The following is a 24,017-nucleotide window of genomic DNA, read 5'->3' on the forward strand; positions in this document are numbered from 1 at the left end:
TTTTTTCACCACAAGTGCTCAAAGTTGCACAAATTTTGTGAAAGATTATAAAATTCAACTTTGAATGCATAATTTAAATAAAAAACAAGTAGTAATAACAAAACAAGATTGTAGATTCAATAGCACATCTATTCAGGATTTATTTGCAAAAAACGGATTTAAAAAAAGCCTTAAATTGTGATCACAGCATTAAAAAGAACGAGCTTAAATCGCTTTTTTAAAAAACACACAAAATGGCCAAAATCTCAAAAACTATGATACTTGTGCCAGAGGTAAATTTTGATATTTAGATCAGTGGGGTTGTCGCCCATCCGCTGGTAAAGGATTATCCATTATTTACGCCACACCCTGTATATATTACCCTCTAATTTTAAAAGCCAATTCTACAATTAAACCATTAATACTCACACTAACATTGAAGTAACGGATAACTTGGAAATCCTGCGAAAGAAATAACACTTTATGACGTCATCAAAGAGAACGGAAACCAAAGTTCAAGGATAACATAAAGATAGTTTTAGTCGTAAAATAAAGTAGGTATTTAGTATGTAAATGAAGCTATCAGTTCTAAGTTTTAGTACCTAAGTCATTGTAGGATCATAATTATTACTATTTAATGGCACTTAGCTTGAAAATTTGCTAAGTTAGCAGGGTGATTGTAACTTGAAAATTGTTCTAGGGCTTTTTAATTTTTGATGTGGCTTTTAGAGTCTTTAGGTACATTGTACAAAATAAGCACGAATGCTTAGGATTTCCATTCCAGGTAACATTGTTTTTCCTTCTGCATCATTTTTCTATATTTGTGATGGCCTATCACGGCGAGGAGGCGAATCGAAGAAGAGATATCAAAGACAAAACATTTTTTTAAATGATGGTTCGTATATATAAATAGAATACTAAGTGTCGCTTCCGATCCGCATTCGCCTCGCTACACGCTTTCGTCTCACTTATGGCACTATTAACAGAAATAAACGGTTATACAAATCCCGCTTCGCCTTCGCCACGCCCTAAATACCATTGTGAGTGATGTGATCATCGGCCCTTCTATAATTATCGCGTTTGACTTTATCACTATTAACAAACTGATGCCTTCAATTTGTAACAATAATTTATTACTATCGAAACATCACTTAGTGAGATATTAGTCAATGTTGGAATGAAAACTCAAGTTTATGCGGTGACCTTGACTCTATTCTGTTTATATGGAAATAGTGATTTATTGATGAAGATAATGGTTGATTTAGTAATATGTGATATTAGCTTATGGCCACGGCTTCGGCCGCTTTTTTTACGACCGCAACTTTACCGATATACTATTTCCTCCCATATTTAAATTCTCTTTCTCAAAACACTCAAGAACAGTTATTATCTTATCATTAAAGTTCCTCTGCTGGGCATGGTTCTCCTTCCGTCAAGAGTGAGGGTTTAGGCCTTGAGGCCTTTAAGGACTTTCATCACGAAGTTTTTTCCTTTACCATTGGAACAAGTGATCATTATTTCTAATATACACATTACTTCGACAAGTTATAATACATTGGTGTTCGAACCGTAAACCACGTGCGGGAGAGGTAGCAACATACAGCACTTGGCTATCATTGCTCTAAGTTACAGTTACAAAAATGTCACTACACTCATTTCCTACATATTTAGTTACATAACAAACGATTTAGTTGTCACGTCCTCATAACTACAGTTAGTGCTAAGTAATTTATCGCTACAATTACTTACAATTCGCGCTAAATTTGACTCGAGAGGTCTGTAATGAGATGTGTTTTGTCATTCGGTTACTTTGTAATAGAAACTAGTGCTTTCTTTTGTTGCAATTCATGCTCCTGTAAATGTGTTTTACTAGATTATGTTATGACGACAATATTTTCCGGGTTACCATTTATATTAGTCTAGGTTGCTAACCACAGCTTCACAGATTCACTTACATATTTAGCACCGAGTTTTTCAAAAAACTCGTTTTCCATGAAAAAATGTGATTAAGTTTTCATACCATAAGCACTGATATTAACGCAATTTATTGACATACCTAATAGAACTTAGCAATAGGGTCCTGTTTTTACTTTATGGATATGGAACCGTAAAACGGACAATGTGTAAATAATACTGACAAAATTTCAATCCATTCTCGTCTTACATTCGAGTTTATTACACGTAATTAATGCTTGAACACGTTTATTTGTATTCTATTAAATAACATGAAGATAAGATCTTGTTTACAACTACAACTTGTATTGCTATTTATTAAACTAATCGTGTGGCGAAAGCGCATTGAACGTTTAAATTATCCTGGTTCTGCATAAATTGTTAAACGTGTTTATGTGGATACTCAGGGAGATGGGGAAAGTGCTGGTTATTTAATAGAAATTGTTAATGAAATTATTAAGGTGCTGTAAATATTTAGCACTTGTCTAATAAAATTTAGTCGTCACAGTCAGCGCAGTGAATAGTAGAAGCAATTTTTCTTCAAAATAATAGATACGGAATCATTAACAATGAAAAGTCTTCAAGGTATCTTTCAAATAGTCATTTAAATATAGCATCATTTAGAACCCGGGGTACAAAATAAGTAATATTATGCACTTTATTCTAACAATTATAAAATTCTACAAAACATTTTAAACCCAACTCCATACTATAAACAAAACACCAACTCAACTTATTTACATACAAATACACATAAACAAGAGATGTTAAACTTTTCTACGTCGTCAGCAAACACAAAAAATGTTCATACATTTTCTCAAGTGGCAGTTAAGTTGGCCTCAAGTTGTGCCCGTCTTGGCCCGACTTGGCCCGTCTTGGCCCGCCTCGGCCTGACTTGAGAGCGCCGCAGAGCTTGTAGGGCACTCGTCTTGCCTCGCTTTCTATTGCGTTTGCTAATTTTAGAGCAGATCTGCAAACCTTTTGTAGGTGTATGATTGTGTGTTTTTCTATTGATAGTTTAGGTTATTCGTAAGATTTTTATCTATTGAGAACTACAATTAGGAAATAAAGATTTGAACAATATAAATAATATTTAATTTATTAATTTAATATAGTATTTTCTTTAGGGACAATTAGTAATGTTTTTTTTAGTGTTTTCGAGATTCTGTAAAAAAATCCTTTATTAATTCGATTAATTCGTCGGATGAACAAATTCAAATTCAAATTCAAATTCAATTTAAACAGATAATCAGCTGTCAATTAAATTACGATTGAAAACTCCTGCACTAAGAATTAATCTAGTCTCACAGGAACTTTTGTAAACAAACTGTAAAAAAGACAACCAAACCCTAAATAACTCCTTGTGGATTACACATCCAATGGTCTCCTTTGTAACTCCGTAACGGACATCCTCAAATCAAATTTACATATTTCAATCAAAATCCAGCACATTCAAGCTATTTCGAGTAAAGTTATAACTAAATATACAAACTCTCTCTGGGCAGCACAAGGGTCATCCCCTACTTACTCTATATTTATAAGTTCGCTCAGATTCTGCATCGAGCTAGTTTGTAAAACTGTAATGTATGTATGTTGCACTTGGGAATTTACGAGAAAAACAGGACAACTTGTTACTGCGGACTGATGTAGTGTATTTCTGTTAAGAATTTTCAATTTTTCAAAGGAATATCAGGAAAAGATTCAGTTTGAAAATGTGAAATTTTATAAATCTTTACCTATCCTTACTATTACGCAAGTAACGGTGGGTAAGTTTATTCTTTAGTTTTTTATATACCTTAGAGAGAGCGTTATGATATTGAGATTGAAACCGGGTGGAAGGCGATTTCGACAAACATTCATAACTTCACGCCTTGCTCCCTCTGGGCAGGCCACTGGATTATTGGTCTTATCAATAACCCTTTAACGAACGCTTGATATATTTGACATATTAAAAACTTACGCACAGAAGGAAAAATTTAAGCTGAACGGGATTCATTGCTCAAGAAAATTCGCACGAGTATTAGCACTTCAATTTCCTTTAGCAATCTAGGTAGCATACGCAACTCATTGACGCTACAAACATCGCATTTGTAACGAAACACATCAATCCAATAAAACAGCCCAGCAATAAACATTACTGTGCAATTCTAATACAATTACAGGCATACAGGCGTGCCGCTCTCACAAAACCTAGCATTTTACTTGAGCAATGGGCTAAACAATTGCTACGTAGTGTACACTGCAGTGCAATCGAAAGTATAAGTGCTAATAAGCACTTGTAGAGGTGTGTAATTTAAGTATCAACAATGTTAGGAAGTGTATACTGCACAGCTCAGTGAAAGTACAGTTAAACGCAAAAGGCGTAACACAAACATTAAATTGGATTGATTTGTGAGTCAGAAATGTAATGCTTGTCAGTCTTAATTCATTGTTTTGCTGTTTAGATTTTTTGTGGTCTTCCGTGATTGGTATCAAGATATCAATATAACCACACGCTTGATTAATAAATAGCATGAATACAGAGTATTCAACTAATCTATTAAGTGTAGACCTGTTAAAGAAGTTTATTAAGGACTGATAAAGTAAGCCTAAAGCTATAGGGAAATTCCTTCAAAGTTATTCATTTTCTTCAGTTTGAAAATCAAAATGAGCATTCATTTCCACTTTTGTTCCTGCCAGTACAAAAGCACATACTTACAAAATGAGCAGCAATTTAGGAAGCGTACACTGCAGTGCAGTTGAAAGCACAAGTGTACAGTGCAGTGCATCATGTGTATAATGTCGCGCTCGGCGGGGCGCGACGCGCGGCTGAGCTTGACAGACTGTAGGGCTGTCATTATGTAACTGTACTGCACTGTTACGAAGGAATGTCAGTGATCTTGTTTATATGATTAAATGTCATTATTTGCAGCTTAAACAAAAAATGCTTTATTTTCTCACTGCTGGATGTGTTTCCTCTAGGAATTTAAGATGGGCCTTGGTTTCATTGTTATTATTATTAAAAAAAAATTGTAAGTAGTAATAAGTAGTAGATTTGATATTTTAGGAATTCTATGATAAAACATGTTACTTATCTAAAGAGTCATTCAAATAAACGTTTATTTGAATGACTCTTTAGATAAGTAACAAACGCCATTCAACATTAATTATTCTTAAATAGACAATTGAAACTATCACTTTATTAACACTGTTTTTATTTTTTAATAATAATATGTAACATGTAGCAAATAAAACAACATCATCATATTCAAAAACCTTAAACCATATTAACAATATAAACTTATATAACAATGCCTTAACCGTAAGATACCAAAATATCACTTACATAACGAATTTTAAACGTTTCTGTAGCAATATACTTAATCTAAATAAACATCAGTCCGAGTGGCCTTACGCGCCGGAGATTTTCTCTAAACGACCAAAATATATTTATTTCGACATTTGAAAGCCCTATTGGCGTAAACATTTGCGTTTAACGCAGTTAAGGTTGTCACCACGGTGTTACAGTTGTGCAATGAAGTTTGTATTATCATATTTTTTTAAAAAAATATTTATGTAAGTAAAATAAAGTTATATTTAATTTTATATTTCTTTTTTTTGTCATTTTTGGTTTTTTGATGGCAGAATTCGTCGTAAGTTATTTTCGGTAGTAAATATTCTAGTCACATAAAATTTAAATCATGATAATATATTAAATATTTTCATCTTTTGGATTTGATTGCAAACATGTGTAATACTATTTCTAAATTAGTAAAAAATACAAGTTTCACATTAAACAATGAATCAGATTGACTCTATCAATTTTTTTTCTTTATAGTAAAAAATTATCAAGTCGACACCGTTACCTTTTTTCTACACCATATAATTTGTCCATGACCTATACCTATAACATTTCCTATAACGAGGTAGCCCTATAACCTCGTAATAATTATCCGTAGTGAAGTTATCTATGAAATGTTCACATTAATGTGACCGCAAGTGTACGCGGTGTGATTTTAATTGTACCGCTACGATTATGTCAGCGGGTTTCCCACCTTTTAAGTACATAAGATATCTAAGATGAATTAATTAAATAACATTATAAAATATGTCGTTTGTTTATTAATCTGTTTATGTTTTAATCTTGTGCAATTAATTAAACGCTTCTTTCCACGATTTCACAAAAACTTATGTCGTATAAACGTTTGTTTTGGATTATGTTACCAAATGTCGATGGGATATCAAAACACTGCTGTCAATGATCACTAGTCTATTTATTTTCGAAGTACATCTTTTGATCCATAATAAGTATATCTTATTGGAAACAAGAAACAGATGATGTATCTTAAAAATTATATATTTTTTCTAATTTTCAGAATACTCATACATCTTGAATTATTTCCGAAACTACAGTTCTTAAATCTAAAATTCCGTCTTCTGAAGAAACCTACTAATAGATTTTGTACGACAGTATTTTTTAATGTCTATTTAATAACAAAGTATACTACAGTAATGTCACAATACAATATTGTCAATGTACTTTTATTAGCATTTAAGTGTTTCCTTTGAGATCTAAATCTAGATTTACGATAACGACACGCGAACACTTTGTATGGAGAGGAAGCGTCGGATTTAACTTTCCTTTTGCAAATCTGTTTCCTTCACAGCTAGTGGGATATTTTACTTAGAAAGTAACTTTATCTACTTGTAAAATGTTGAAAGTTCGTTTATCTTTAAAATGCACATCATTTTCACGCTTTTCATGAGACAAAAGGACTATAAATATATTATGTATATAACAGTTATTTTTGTTTAAAGGCACCTGTCCGCAATTTCGCCCTCCTTAACTATATTTATGCAGTGTTACTCTTTTACACAAACTACATCACTGCTAATCTTCATCAAAATCCGCCAGGCAGTTTTGAATGATTGAGTAACACAGATCATTCCAAACATCAAAGCTCTATCCATGAAATTATAATAATTAATAATTTAACATCAGTAAAATTACGATGTCGCACTTCTTTACACAGCATTGTTTCTAAAAGCATCGGTCCACAATTTTAAATTGTGATAATTGTTCATCGATATCAGCCTACTTCATCGGCTTTACATTCCAAGCCGACTGCTAATTCATTACCAGTTACTTGACAATAATACTACTATACGATTATATCTTCTGACAAGAAAATTAGCTAATAAAAAAGCATATTGCTTCGGGTAATGACAAATGATTTAAAAGAAACACATCGTCAGACTCGTCATGCATCCGCATGATTGTCAAATTCTTCAATTATCATGTACATCATCAGAATGCAATGAACAGTCTGTTAACGTCGTAATCTTGATATATCACGATTTATCACGACGCGTCATGCTAGACGACTAATGCATTAACTAAAGTATGTGACAAAGCAATAACTGACACATACTCATATACCATTTGGACCACTTACGGTCCAAACGGTACATGACTAGGTACCTATCTCTTGATCGTATTTCTAGGTTTTGGGTTCGGTTTGTTGGGGAAAAAAGTGTTTGTTGGAAACATGAACGGACGACAATATGTTTAGTTATCCTGTTGCTTACGAATACTGTCTGTATCTATGGCCACTGTGGTCACCGGAAAAGTAAATTTTTACAACAAAGGATTTCAAATGTAATTCCTTTACAACAATGAAGTAAATCGGTACCTAACTAATTTATAATTTTAAAAACCTAGAACTAACTCTCTAGTTATAATGTTTGAAAATATTACTAACATTACGCAACCCATAATGTTAATTTCTTAGAAATAGTATGTTATGTCCGTTATGAGTATTGAACCTTGAACCTCATAAACAGTTACCAAACTCTCACGTAATAAACATTTGAAAATATTTGAGAAAAACTTTCACGAAATTGATGATTTTCAAATTTCTAATAGTCTTCAGCTGAAATAACGATAATTGTTTAAATAATAGTGACATTTGCTGTTAAATAATTTAAACGAATAATATAAATTATATTAATAAAATAAAGTGGAAGAGTTTTTTTGTTTAAACGTGCTTAATCTCAGGAACTACGGGTTCGAATTGAAAAAATATTTAATTTTGAATAGTCTATTTATTGAGAAAGGCAGTAGACCACGAAACATCACGCTAACAGGAGTAAAGAATCAATAAAAAATGTTGTGAAAACGCAAAACCTATAATCTACGCAGACGAAGTCGTGGTTGGTAGATATCGTTAAATAAATAGATATTTTAAACGATAATTACCACAATAACAATTCTGTAAAAGCTTTTGTAATGAAAGGAAATAATCATAGTCGTTACGTTCATATTTATTTCAGTAATTTTGTTGTATTCGACCATCGAAATTATATTAAGAAGCTAGTTTAATACAATGTTATTTGTTTTCTCTTAGGAATTTCTATTTATTACAGGAAACCGACAAAATAAGACAATAACGATTCTGATTTTAGGAAGTTGTGTTTCAGAGATAAAAGAAATAGAGAGTTATAGTTTTCGAAAGCAGTGGTTTCTTATTTCAATGGACAATAATATAACACAAAATTGTATTGCTATGATGCAGAATTTGTATAGTACAGTATTGATTATTTTATGAGAAACTTTAACAGAAAAATAAGAGAATAATGGGAGAATAATTCACAATATTTTGAACGGAAAATATCCCAAAAAATTATATATTTAAAACATTTTTTTTTTTAAGATAATTCTTTGGTCTCTGCCTACCCCTATATCCTCCTGGAGAAAAAAGACAATTTACATAATATATGTTTGTGCAAAAATATAATCAAATAAATTAAGACATTTGCATAAAAAAACCAACTGCACCGAATGAAAGTCACTTGCACCAAAAAAAAGAAGCAATTGCATCAAACTTCTCCTTAACAACGTGCGCGCTTATCTCAGTCAAATACTCAAATAACCGGATCTCCGTAATGCGGTGTCGTAAGTACGATCAGTGCGATGCCAAGGCCGAGTGCTGACCGACGCTTTCACTATCACGCACAAGTAATTGGATTAGTCTATAATACTTCAGTGACGACGCTGTGTTTTGAAAACGAAAGGGAATTGTGACGTAATGATTTTTATATTTTAGTTGGAGATGGGTTATGACGCTCGTTTTTTTGGTTTGGGATGCGGCATTTATTTTATTGTAATTTGTACCCTTAGAATAACTTGCCTGGGTATATTGTTCTTGGTAGATCCAGAATTTAGTAAATTTAGACTGCACATTACATACCTTACAACAATCCCTGGACCAAGATGATGTAAAAATATCAAAAGTCAATTTAAACCTTTATGCATGAAATAGTACGGTAGAGGGGACTCTTGTTTAAAATAAGATAGATATATAGAAGATAATAATAAGATATTAACACTAAAACCAAAAGACGATTCTATAAATACTTAAATAAACTTCAGATAATCCTTTCATAAATTTGGGGCGACTTATTGTTCCAAACATGGACACTCCATTTACGTAAGTCATTTCGGTCCAGTGTTACACAAACATATTCTCGTGCAGACTTATAAGGTTTACAAGAATCTCGTCTGAGAACTATCTATTACCGGTATCTCCACTTTGAGAAATTATTTGCGGAAATCAGCGGTCAGGCTTTCCGTATTAACTACAGCTTTCCTATACAAACAAGTTATATTAGACAAGTACACTTTAACGCTTTGGAAAGTCTCAAGATAGTGGCTTATATTTTATGTAACTTTATTGCAGTATTTTGTATTAAAAGTTGCGCTATTAACACATGTAATGAACAGATTAATTTGATGTTCATAGCTTGAAGTATCATGTGGCCTGAGTGACATCAAGTGGGGCGAAATAAACTTTTAATAAGGGACGAAGTGCGGACTCTCATACTACAAGAAGTGATATGTGCACAAGATATTTTTTTCCTATTGCTGTCCCACTGCCGGGTTAGGGTTTTTCGAATTGAGACAGAGGTTAAGCCTCGAGTCCGAGGAGGAGATTTTATATACTTTAAAGAAATACGTTTGTTGGATAAAATAAACATATAATTTTTGCTTTTCAATTAAATGCTCAATTTCAAAAAGGGCGACTTTCACATTGAGTGTGCCGTCTTCAATCACTGAATTCAATCTAGATTTGGCCGGCAACTTCGTTCGCCTGGATGGCTTTTCCGGAATGCAATGTACTTTAATATACTATGTTCCGATAACATAGTAAAGATCCTTGCATGTAAGGAGCTTATAGAAGATAGAGTCTGTTATCCCCAGCTCTATGCAGCTGACGGTGGCCCGTCTCATACAGCTTCTTTGTTTTAAAATTACGTAATTAGAATAATTAACTAGGTATATTACAGATAAATGGTGCGCATCAAGGCTTTATACTAAGTTTTGGACTATGTGTGTACCTCAAGATTTTTTCGGTCGTTTTTAAATTCATCCGTATTCTGTTAATATTATTATTATTTGTGCTTTTATTGCTAGTCAATTAATCATGTTATAAAGAGAATATGGATTGTAAACATCGACTTTTATGAGTATTAAGAAAATAATTTAGTGCAAGGTTGAAGTTTATTATACTCATAAATGGATCGAGACTGCATATTTGAATGTATAATTTAATTAATTTTAGAATAAATCGTACGGTTGGTCGCTGCAGTAAAATGTCAAACCTACACAACGTTCATTGGGGGTTTGTGAATAATATTTAGGGCAGTTATTATAGTTATTTACTGTCAAAGTATGCGTTAATATGATAGATTCGTTTAGTAAATTGCAATACACCATTGTGCATTATGATACCGTGCATATTATTTAGGTATATTTATTTTTTGTATGTCAAGAAACGGACTCAACGGTGTCAACATAAAAAAGGACCATTAATTGATCTTAATTAAGTGCAAAATTTGCAGATTAGCGACCGATTTAACTATTTGAATTTAACATTATTAAAAAAAATTTGAAAGGACATAAATAAATGTTCTTTTGTGAAGTGTACTAACTTATTAAATTGACTATGTTGCTTTTTACTTTATGGTATTCATGCAATTTAAAAATTGGCATACTTTTCGGCTCAGGCTCTAAAAGTAAGACAAATAACACGGCCAATTATTTCGCCCGCATCAAATTGCACAAATATTTTCACAAATCAAACTTTCACTAACACGTTCATATAATTGTATTATCACACAATCGTGTGTGCTCCGCCCACATCACACAAACATCTCTATTTATTAGCAGCCGCAATCAAATAAAGACAGCGGGTGATTCGATTTGTAGTGATTGTGACGTCGATGACTCTTTGACGTCAGAAAAAGAACTAGAGTAGTAAATATAATGAATAAAGTAGATGTGAGAGCAAATATTTGACAAGAATCAAATCATTCATTAATTCATCATTAATTAGATCAAGTTAAATATTGACACTTGTAAGTGTCAAGGTTTTAGGTCATTACCTAATTTGTACGGAATCAATGAGGAAAACTAGCAAGAAACTCTAGGAAAATCTTTTAAAGGCCCAGCGGGACAGCCTTCTTTGTACCATGTTTTACTAAAGACATTGATGCGAAAACATGAAAATTGTATTGTGTAAACTTTGATAGTATTTTCAACAAACTTTTTGTTTAATATAATGCCCAATATAAAAGAGCTCTACAAGTAAAGGTTTAGAAATTTGGTGAACTTCGTCCTCATTATTATTGTCATCACATCTTACAGTTTGCTGATCTTCATTAAATGGGTAGTAATCCCTGCAGCAAATAAGCTATAATTTAACATGTAAATAAATAACATTTAATTTTGAAATAAGTGGCTACCAATATGTCAGTGTCGAGTAGTGTCGACAAAAGTTTTACTTGCGTGACGCAGGTGTAGCAAGAGCATTAGTCAAAGAGTCACGATTAATAGAAATACAACTAAAAATAAATACAACTTGTTTACTCAATACTTGTGTATAATCGATTAAGAGTTATTTACTGACCATGAGTGTTAATGAAGACTACAGTTATTTTTAAATACGATGTTTCTAAAAATAATGCCCGAAAGAGCTAGAATGTTCGGTGCTAATTGTAATTGAAGATAAGTGACGTTGATTGCGCACGTATAAGTTGCATTTCATGTGATTAAAAGTTACAGTGTCTTAAAATATTATGTTATTGAAAATAAGTTACTAAAACTAACTCAAACTTATTGCTTTTGTATGAACTTATTAGCTTTTCAGTTACGTGTTTCTTAAACTTCGGCTGTGTATTATTAAGCCTCTTATCTATGTAAAATATTCAGACGGATAAAAATTTATATTTTTAATAAGAGTTGATATTTTGCTGTTTAATAAAAAAGCCTAATTTCTGTTACATACCTAATAGAGAAATAATTTAAATAGCGCGATTCATTCCACAGAATTCTAACGATAAGACTTGCCCGCCTTGGCCTAATTGCAAGAAAAAAATAACAGAAAAAGGTTTCAGACTGAAATTAGGTCTGCCTTGAAAAAGTTAGGTTTAATTAAAACTCCAGACGAATGAAGACGGATCAGGCATTGAAACTAGTTTTAGATCTTTTTGCGGCTAGATTCTGTTATTGAGTAAGGTGAAGTAAGTTTTACTCTTAATTCTGAAGTAAGTTTTACTCGTAATTCTATAAAGTGATATTATTATCAGAATTAAAATATGAACAATATACTAAAAAATAAATTTAATTAACTATCAAAGAGTAAAATGGGGTTTATACAATTGGAAATATATAAAAATTAAATATATATTGCGATTCGCAGGTTGTGGGTTTCAATACTGCATATTTCGCTACCGACTTGCACCAGAATGAACCCTTTTACGAATCATAGGAGAGGTTCATTAGGTCCATTGTAAAAAAGAGACAATGAGAAATGATATAGAACGAAATTGAATGTAATATTAAATTACAGTGATGAAGTAACATGTACAATGTACGTTGAATCTCAATAAGTAACTAACAACAAAGGTGTTAGGTTCAACCCGAGATCGGAGATAAGCCGCATTGAAGCCACGTTAATTGGCAACGCGTGCGCTCCTAACTGTATTCAATTTTATAGAAATTAATTATATTATTAACTGGTTTGATGAGCTTGCGGTAGAATGTGATATTTTGTCGTCTTTTATAACGTCTTTTATAGTAACTTTTTATAGTATTTAGGCACATAAAGTTTTAGGTACTCAAACTTGTGAAGTTTCTACAATGTTAATTGTTATTCTACTTGTTACTATTACAAAAAAACTACTGAACGGATTTTTATGAAATTTGATACACAGATGGTTTATAAGATAAATTAAGACAGGAAACTTATTGAAGAGATTTCACGCAGACGAAGACGCAAGCGGAAACTAGACTTATATACTTTTGCTACTGTTTTGCTCATTTAAATACTTACTGCTTACCTTACACATAACCAAAGTTTTAGCCAAATTTGGAAAGATTATTAGACGGTAAAAAAGCAAGAGAATTTGGTCTGGCTCGGGAATTAGCTAATCGTATACTTAGTAGGTATGTACGCTCAGACCACAGAAAAAGTTATAAAGGCAAAAATGTGTCAGTACATTGTACAATTGACCGGCGTAGATGTTCGTCATAACCTCTAAATTAAATTACTTTATTTCTACGACTTCGCAAGCAGGTTTTATTTATAACCGAGACGTTATATTGTAAGTCACGCGAGATGTTAGAGCAGTCTGAGCAGCCATCAATCACAAACTAATTAAAACGTATGTGAATAATTTTTAATCGTTCTTACTTTCTAAAGTGTATAAAATAATCGCAAATACTATATGCGATGGCATGAACCATCCTTATACCATATTTTGTTTGTATATCTTCAATCATTTTTGGAATCCGTTTAAGTTAACTATAAATTAAATTGTTAAATTTAAATATAATTTCAATCAAATGCAACAAAAAGAGAATAAAAACAAGCTCATTTCCTGACTAAAATGTGTGGGATTGACCTTACAACCTACACTAAAAGTACTACACGGTCAATAAAACTCGACAAGCAATACAAATCTCTGTCACAATTGTAAAAAATAAGATAGGCGCTTATATCCAGATGAACTTATAGGTCTGTAAACGATCAGTGGGATAAGCAAACTTTAACGCGAAATTCCTCAGATAGGTGAGCGCTTAGTGGTATTTTAGCGGAGCGTCTCCGTTTGGAGGGCACGTGAAAATTTGGTCCCAGAGGTTGTCTTTAAGGATAACAATCGTTAAGCCTTTAGGCAGATTAAACAATTTTGGCGCTAGCGATAAACTTTTTAATTTTTTTATTAATTAGAACGAAATATAAAAGCTTCATCACTTATTCTCGAATATTCCTATAAAATCAAGAGTAGTGATTTCTAAACATTAACCTCGTGTACCGTCCACGTGTTACATCATTGATGTGCTAGTGCATCTTACACAAGATGTTCTACCGACGTGATGTAATTGAACCGATTTTGTTGATAGATTATGTGTAGCCGTCTAGCCTTACGTTTTTGTAGAACATTGTACAGATTATGTTTTGTGGTTATTCACTGACATGGTGTAATTTTGACTACTAGAAGTTATATTTGTGTTTCGTGTATTTAGGATTCCAGGCATGAAAGAAAATAAATGAATTGTCGCAAAATGTATAAGAGTCCCCAAACCGCACTTAATCAGCGTTGTGGACTCTAGCCCTCCCTAATTTCGTAAGTAGACCTTTGCACAGTAGTAGGATATTAATCAGTTGAACTTATTATTATTTTATTATGTCTCAAAAATTGGTGTGACAAGTACAACACTTTTTAGATTTCCTGTCGTAATCTATTATTTCTGTACAGAAGCCTTTCCTAGCATAAATTAATGCACACAAATTGCAACTAAATTACAGATAACTCTTTGTGTGATTCACGTTGTGTTAACTGCCCGAAGGCCTTTGACTTAACGACTGTTGTTATTATAATAGTGATTGTGAATGCCAACAATATTACGAGTGCTACTATGATTGAAAGGCACAAAGGAACGCACATCTTCATTTGTTAATAAAACATGCTAGTCAATTTTGACTGCCTCCGTGGTTTTGGAGGCAGAGCAAGCGACTACAGATCACGAAGACTAACTTAATTGGTATTTCCTAATTAATATTAGAATATTTTTCATATTATTTTCGATTTACCAATGACAATAATTTGGAACCATCGTGTGTAAATTTAAAATATTTTAAAATAGAGCCTTAAGCTTTAGGCACAAATATCGTCATCGATTTGCATATTGTCCAAAAAGAACTAATGTACTGTATGGAAATATAAATTTTCATACAATACAGTTTTTGGTTGTTCCTAATGCGTACACGTTGTACTTACAAAACCGCGTACTTGAGCAAATTAGGAATCGCTAGTGTGATATAAGCCTTACTGTCATTACGAAGTCATTATGACACAATGGAATCTCGTTCTAAGGTGTGACTTTCGTTTTACAAGGGCCAGCTGTCGGTCAGCTTTAGATTGTGAAAAACATCGTGCTTCTCGGTCACGGTCAAATGTGCATTAATTGTCGGTTATTTAAGACTAATTGACTGTTGCTGTGGTCGAAGTGTTGTGTATGAAGCTTGGTGTAGGTTATGAATAGTTCGAATTTAAACTCCTGAGGTTGTTTATGTTTATTCCTACGCAAATGCAGCAAAGTTCATAATACGCTAACAGTCCAGTAAATTGGCATTTACTTAGGTCCATCTGAACTGCGAAAATACTTTAAAAGGATAATACCAAGTTGTGTTGTGTTTATTTTCGTGTGTATTATGCAATAGGCACTAACAACTCGCTTAAGTCCGTTTTAGCGGATATGTCAGACATTTTTAACATTATAATTATATTATTCAATAACGCATCGTGACATTGAGAGCCGCCACAAATTAACACTGACATGTCAGAAGTCAAACGCAGTTGACCTCAGACCAACGTATCTGAATACTACATAATAATATAATATTGTGTTTAATTTATATTAGTTCCGTTTAAATTTTTAAATGTATGAATGTGTGAACGAATAATTTTACCCAGAAGCGTGGTTGATGAAATTTACCTGTAACAAAAAAAAAACATATTATAAGAATTGGATGAAAAAAGAAAAGTGCTTAATGTTGATCATTAATTGTTCTTAACAATGTGGCTCACCTCCTAATAATTGCCAAAGTTAAAAACAAATACATGACTGTGATCTAGTTGCCCTCTCAAGAATGAAACAAAACTATCGCAACTTTATACAGAAATGTTCTATTTTTTATTTACTCCTAAAAAAGCTACTGCAAAATATCAAGCCACCTATCCCAGAAGGGACTAGCTATTATTAAGTATCGTGATTGGCTATCACCGAACTGAATTGGCTTATAACACCCGCGGGAAATTATACACTTATATTTATAGCCAAGCTTCACGCAGAAGCTTAGAGCAGTTACTTTAAAATATACAGAAATCTCAGCATTCAATTAAATCCGTAGACCGTAAAATTGTTGAAAAAAATTGTATAAAAAGGTGTGCAAGGTAATTTCAAACCCGTTTAGCGAGCTCATAATGTCTGTTAAAATGTCCACAGGAGAGGATGAGTATGTGTGTGTGTGTGTGTGTGTGCATAGCCGTGACTGTGAACAGGTAGGTGATTACTTTCAATGAATGCGAATGCTTTGATGAAACATTTTAATGGTTTCATGACGAGTTTTAAAATGTGTGTCCACCGAAGTGATGAAATTTTTTGCGACAAATATAGTATGAAGTTTATCATTATAATAAATTGAGTTTAATACTCTTTAGTTAATCTGAAAAACAAATAGAAGTTTATGTAAAAATATAATACGAGATAGATCTGCCTTTATTACAAGGTGAAGAAATAAGCTCAGGGGTCGTAAAATAAACCCAGATTTTTAATTAAAATTCCAAACCGTGCTTGGATATTGGATCAGTCGGATAAAAATCCGATAACCGGTTCAATATCGCTGATTAAAAGATACTATGCGAACGAAATAAGGGAGAAAAAAGTTAAAAGCTAAAGATTGTACCAAACATTTTAATTGAATTAGCCCATTATTTTTTATGTCAATGGCCGTTCTACTTTTTATATACTTTGTTAGAAAAGACAAATTTATTTAAGACAACAGCTCCTTTAATATTTCAGCTTCTAACTAATACTATATTTGAATTACCTCTTTAAAACTCTAGTCTTAATAAGATCGCAGAAAGTCAAACTTTCAGACGAAGTTTCAAAGGTCACTCACATAACAAATTCAAGTGGTGTCATCTGTCCTATTAGTATGGCGTCTCATGTCTGGAAAGGTCAAACTCAATCAAAGATACTTATGTGGGCGGAGCCACCAGAGATCACTAGTCTAAAGACGTCTCGTACATAAACTTGTAACGGGACATAAATTTTATTTTTCTGATTCCCAAAGGCTGTGACCGCGTCTATTTATGTCGAAGGCTGTAGAGTATATTTTTAGTACAAGAGGGCTTTTTCCGTCATATTTCTGCCGTCCCATGGTGGTATTGGATTGAGTTGTAAATGTCAGGAAATTCCTTATTTATTTAGATTTTATTTGAATATTGTTCCGGGAATTTGAGATGGAGCGTGTCGATTCTGTTCCGGAATAATAATGACCTGTTTTGGAAGGTTTGTTTCCGAGAAAATCTATATTACTGAGGTCTTCATTACACGTTTATTTCTATTGGTAGAGATAAAGCAAAATTGTGTTTTAAATATAATAGACGTAGCTTAGATATTGGCTTCATTGAGTTTAATTGACTGACCTATATGAGAGTTGACTAAATAATAACTTTACATAAATAAATTTCGTACAAGAACTCAAATCGCTAGTGAGTATAACGCGTCTCCTTTGCGTGTCCACCCTTTAAAGTTCCAACTCATTAAGGGTTTAAGTTTGTTCTGTTTGTGTTCTAGGAAAACGTTTAAGGTATTTATTTGGTAAAGTTTCCGACACGAACACTACCATTTCTTAAGAACTTTAAAATAACAGCAATATTGGTTGTACGTTATTTGAGCCAGGATTATTCCCAAGAAGGGTTGAGGTCAGGCAGGCGGCTGGTCGTAAGAACATCAGCCAAATCCTCTGACAGCATTTCGAGAAAGAAAACATACCGTGCTGACCCCACTTAACGTAGGATAAGGATACGATGAGTTATTTACCAATCCAGTAATTAAAACCAAATACGGTATAAAAAAACAAAAATGATTTCGACCCAATTATAACGAAATAAACACACGAAATAAACCAAAAAATATATATATGTATATGAAAACTATTTTCAGGCATACATAATTCTCTAAAATACCCACATATTCATACATGTATGACGTCAAACTGCCAGCAAGTTCAATTTCCATAATTACTCTAAAGGTCCCTGACCTGCCTCAATAGCGTCGACGTTTAAGGCTTTACCTATAAACGTGATTATCGAGTAGCCTGTCAACCACTCATTACTGAAGTTTGAACCATTTTGCTTTGACCGTTTTTGTATAATTTAGTAATTATAGCCTCCATTCCGTGTATTAATGTGTGTAGCTAAATATAGCGGGGAAATTATACCTCTAGGTTAGCATTTTGGATATAATAATAATACGGCTGTTTGGTTTAGGTGTTTCCTTTAATATGAGTTTTAGGTATACATATACCCTTTTTGATAAGAAATTGGTTTATTATGAGAAGTATATCGATTTTCTTATGCATGAAAATGTTAACTTTGCTTTGTTGACATTTTCTTTTATGAGAATATAATATCTCCATCTTTGGCCGTAAATACACTTAAGCTTTTACATTTCAATTAGGTATCTACGATTATACATATATATTTTTCTATTTATAGTAAACTCAAGACCGAATTTCTTTTTCACTATGCGATGAGACTTCATCAGCAGTGGGACAGTAATAGGTAAAACATATATGTACATCTATGAAGTCAATGTTAACGTGAATCTGTGCTTGCTTATATTTGCAAATATTCTTCAAAATTTCACAATACATAAATTAAGAATAAAGCTTTCTAACACAATTAGCGCTTGTTATAGATAAGATCTATTAACATTTACAAAATGATCATAGTCATGTAAATTGAGCAATTATCCGTCTTAATATTTAAACCTAATTACTACTCTTTCGCTAATGTGTTAAATTTTACCGTGATTCTTTTTGCTGAAAAATGTAATTGTATGTATGATTTCTAGATAAAAATGCCGAAAAAAATACTGTAAAATTATTTTATTATTCTCTTTTCATAGAATTTAAAACTACTGCCAAGTAATGTCAGTCATTCAGGATAGCCGATGACTTTTGTATGTATATGAATTTTGAGTTGGCTTTATACGGTTTCAGAAAAGTAGTTTATTTGTTAAGTGTCTCGCTGTTCCGTTTTCAGTGGATTTTTTTTCTACTATGATACTATCTTGAAACTACAGCCGGTGGCCTGCCTGAAACGTCAACTAGCAATTTAAAGCAAAACTTGCGTTATAGCGCTGACCCCTGTATCATTATAAGACAGAAAATGCAATATTGTGGTGTTTCTACACCTTTGAAAAAAGATTTTTGGGAACTAAGATATTTTTTTCTGTTTCTTCTTCTGATTCTAGCTTTTTACCTACTCTTGCTCAAAAGGTCCAGACGATTTAATTCCCAATCGAAAAACGTATCGTTCAAATAAATACCCTGTAACTTAGTATCTAGTTTATACAGTTGATCTATACTGTTAGTGTATAAAATTGGATCGTGCTTGGAATTCAATATCACGATTAAAGTTATCGTATTATAGAAAAACACAAATTCAATTTGAGAAATATTTTTGATAGTTAATATTTTTACTTTTTTTTAAGAGATTTCGAACCGCGTGTTTTTATTTTTCTCGAGAAATTTTGAATTTATTCATAAAAATATTTAAATGTAAAGGAGAAGATATTTGCAGACTTGATATTTTTGGAAGTTAATTTCATAAAAAAAGAATGTCCCGAATTTGAAGCCTTGAAAGAGAACCTGAACACAAACCGCGTCTACTACGATCTGCTCTAAAACGTCAAGATTTTTTTTTTAAATATGTTTAAATGCTATATAATAATAGTACGATATTTCATACTCCCTTGAGGACATTTTGCATTAGCTTTTGTCGTTAAACTTGCAGTTTATAAAGGAGTCGCTAGAACTAAAATAGTCAGTAAATTCCTTAGCAAGATCGTATCTTCATACATTATAATTCAAATCATACGACATACATGTAGGATATTCTCATTCTCACGTCGATATCTATTTCCTTTAAGGCTGGTTTCACTAGAAATGGTTCGGATTTGCAAACGAGTTTGGAAAGTGACTTGTCCATAGCTAAGCTTGTCACGATCCAGCTTGCAGGGTTGCTAGGCTTTTATAAATTGATGCCGTTTGCGTGTTCCAGATTCCGCTTCGATTTTGTTCGCTCAAAAAACATGGACGGTATTTGATAGACTTTCGTTGGGGATTTATTGTTGTTGTATACTATTAGTGAGAAAAGCCAGGTTTGCTGCAGTCGATCAATGTAGTATTAGAGTGACAGGGAATTGCGACTGATAAAGCTAATTTAGAATAGTATATTTATTAAATGAAATGAACAAAGATCCTAAATAACAAAACATTAACAAAAATATGCTTATTTTTTTTCTAGAGTGAAAGAGCTTTTACTAGTACTATCACAAATCTCAACATTCGAAACAGACCACACCTATTTTAATTACATTAACATACAACAAAACCCATTTAAAAAAGGTCAGAACGAAACTTCACACCCCTGCATTACCTATTCAAAATCCTGCTTTAACACCTTATAAATTAAGTTCCTATCGGCTTGACAGTGGCGAATGATTTATCACCGAGGATAAAGTCTAGAGCAGGGATTGTCAACCTGGGGTTGGAACCGCTATGCAGTGGTTACCTTTACCCGACTAACGTTTCAGTTCGCGATTGCCGAAAACGGTAAGGTAAAATATTAACTAGCTTACTGATTCCTGTTGAAATAGCTTTTTTAGTGTTGTGTAACAGACGAATAAATGCAGAAAGCGGCTAAAGTTTTAGACTCAAATAAAGAAATAAAGTAACAAAACACAAAAAATTACAACGCATAAAGGGAACAAAATTGAAACATGGTCTATAATGATCTATTAAGAAAATGGTTTTATGCAATAAATGTTTAGTTTTCTTATATTCATAGACATCAGATCTTATAGAGCAAACTTACTGGACTACAATCGCAATCAGAAAATGTTGAGAGCCCCTGGTGTAGAGCATTGTCCTTATATGTAAATGAGATGTGTTTGATTAGTATTATTTAGTGGGTGTAACGAGTATTAGATTCATTAGACGTTATATAAATCACTCTCTATTTCACTCAGCTTAAATAATCAACTCGACACCTTCATTAGTAAAAGTTAATATATCATACTGTTTATTAGGCACTTACGTTCTTTTTCTATCGAGTCATTTACTAACAAAGCAGCTTTTTAGATTAAGCGTCATATTGCATGAATACTTTTTAAAATGGATTGATTTTGGCCTTTTATTTGCGATTTCCCACTACAATTTGATAAGCTAGCTAAGCTATCGACAAATTTTATAGGAAAATCTGATCGGCGCCTCCAGCTGGCTCTGTTGGAACAATTTTTCATATACCTCTACATTATTGAAAGTCAAACTATAATCGATATATCTGTTAGAAAAATGGGATACAGATAACTTGACTTATGAAAAAAAATGTATATTTTAAAACGAGTAATATAACCTACAACAGCTGCTTTTAATATCAGCTTTTTTTTATTCAAATTTCTAATGCATAAGTATTTTCAATACTCGTTACATGATCGTATCGAATCGTATGTATCTAGTAATTATAGCAAAAAATACACTAAGCTTAATTATAATTGCAGGTATATCAACTGCTAGTAAGCGACTTTCATTTCGATTTCTTTTAATTGTATAATCCGTATTACGATAATCAAGTGTCAAATTTATAATTAAAATTGTACACAATTTGGTCGTTACTTAGTTTCACAGCAGTAACTTATTACGATTAGCAAATTTACAGTCTTATTTTTTTACGAATAATTATAAAGAATCCATGCATGCCTAAGAGTTCTTTATTACGGTTTTGAAGGATCTCAGTCTTGTAAAACTAGCATTCGCGTAAGCTTACTTTCTTATTCCATGAGAAGATAAATGTAATAAGCAGTTACAGTAATTAATAGGTCAAATTTTGATCCAGTTCACAATTTATTGGAAAAATTAGTAAAAAAAATAACGTTACTTCGTTATATTTATATAAAACGAGCATTTATTCGTTGAAATACGTCTGGCATTATTGACAGAAGTATCTACAATAAACGTATGTCTGTTGTATAGTATGCGTATACACAATCTCGCTATAGTGATAAATTATGATACATGAACACGCGATGTCCAGTAATGGTGTTTATGTAACAAGTGCGAACACGTAACGCACTTAATGCTCCACGTACTTCGCAAGAATGGAGAATGTTACTAGGTATGCCAAATCGCTTGAAATTTTGACTCAGTAAAGCCTGTACATGTACATGAAAACTAGTTTTTGTTTTAGACAAAAATACCAAGTAGTTTCGATTTTACAAGCATTCAAAGTTTCAAAAAATATCGAGTCCCGCTAACAGCGTGACGTCATAGTACACCATGCCGCGCGGGCCGCGTCCCGCTTAATATCAAGTCTCCAGCCGTAGATGTAATAGCTTATGCAGTATTTTGTTGTGTTTTCGTCTGCTTATTACATTTAAAGTGTAATAATAAATAAATATTATTAAAAAGCCTATGTGAGCCAGACTTAGCGTAATGTACAATGACGTCACACCGACTCGCGCGGTTACAAATTGTTTTACTTATAAATCGGAAACTAATTGACGTATCAAAGTAATTCTTTCACTAGTATTTTTTATTTTTAACAGAGAATATGGAGAGCTAATAATCCAAATTTGTTAACATTCTCCATTGAGCATAATTCTCTACAGTCGGTACCTACTATTGAGTATCGCGAGTTGGCATATAAAATGTACTGCAAAAATGGTTCCTACAGCGCCCGCTAGAAGCGCTAATCAGATTTGTTGAGCTAGCCGGTTGTCAATAGTGGTAGAGAATCGCGCTAGTGTTTTTTATCAAGTGTAATTGTTTTTATACTTTTTGTTCGTATGTTACTAAAATTACCCAAAAGAAATGAATGTTTCTTCAGTATCTTACTTTAGATTTTTTGTCCTTTTTGTTGGTGTCATGTAAATGTAAATGTTACGTCAAAAGTCTAACTTTTTGTTCATTGCACGTAAAGTTTTTGTAGTTGTTTTTGCTACGGGTTTTATTAATAGAATTAACTTTAATGCAAGAATGTATTTTATGCACAAAAATAAAAATAAATCACGTTTACGAATACTAACACGTCACGATTACATGACTGCTGAAAATGTCCGAAACAAATGCATTTATTATGATAAATGAAGTTGCAAAAACAAGGATTAAAATAATTGAATCCTTTAAATAAATTCACAAAGCCTTAAATACCAGCTCTTAAGCAAAAGTAAAAGTTCAGTAGAGCAATAAACGAAAGATATTAATGTGCTTGGAACGTGGGACTGTCGAGATAAAGATCGGGCGACCGAACACGCGTCGAGATCATCTGTGCACGCACATTGTGTGTGTCTCTGTGTCAGAATGTAAATAGTGGGATAATATGGTGACGTATTTTGATGTATGTTTTCTCCTTTTTTTAATCATAGAGGGCTATTTCCGCTACTTATGGATGAGCGTCGGATAAACTCTGTCAAGTTAAAAAATGTTATTCAGAAAGAGTTACTGACCAAGCTGGTCGTAATTATGTTAGCAGAAGAGTCCCTTGTGATAATGGGCAAGTGAAATGCAGTTTTTAATATGCCTAGTACAGAATATGAGTAAGCCCAATGTCACTGTCCGATAAACTGCTCTACTGTTCTAAGCGCATCTGCTCAGACCACGATGTTAGTCTAAAAATTATTTTTAAAGTTTAGCGGTCTCTGCTTCTATGTATTCCTCTCTTCTTTACAATATCGTTTTACTGCAATATCA

The 24,017-nt window shown here is 32.7% G+C and overlaps 1 protein-coding gene across 3 annotated transcripts in view; it reads right to left on the reverse strand.

The window, feature by feature from the left end:
- Pgant2 (polypeptide N-acetylgalactosaminyltransferase 2) overlaps positions 1-24,017 on the reverse strand; it is a 119,064-nt gene that overhangs the window by 36,747 nt on the left and 58,300 nt on the right. For 2 of the 3 annotated variants that reach the window (XM_076118016.1, XM_076118018.1), the window contains exon 2: positions 409-441. The exons of the other annotated variant lie outside the window; for it this stretch is intronic. In XM_076118016.1, the coding sequence (XP_075974131.1) occupies positions 409-441 (33 nt within the window). The remainder of the gene's footprint in view (positions 1-408; positions 442-24,017) is intronic. 3 annotated transcript variants of the gene reach the window in all.

Source organism: Anticarsia gemmatalis, chromosome 9, assembly GCF_050436995.1.
Source record: "Anticarsia gemmatalis isolate Benzon Research Colony breed Stoneville strain chromosome 9, ilAntGemm2 primary, whole genome shotgun sequence".
In the NCBI taxonomy this organism is placed as follows: Eukaryota; Metazoa; Arthropoda; class Insecta; order Lepidoptera; family Erebidae; genus Anticarsia; species Anticarsia gemmatalis.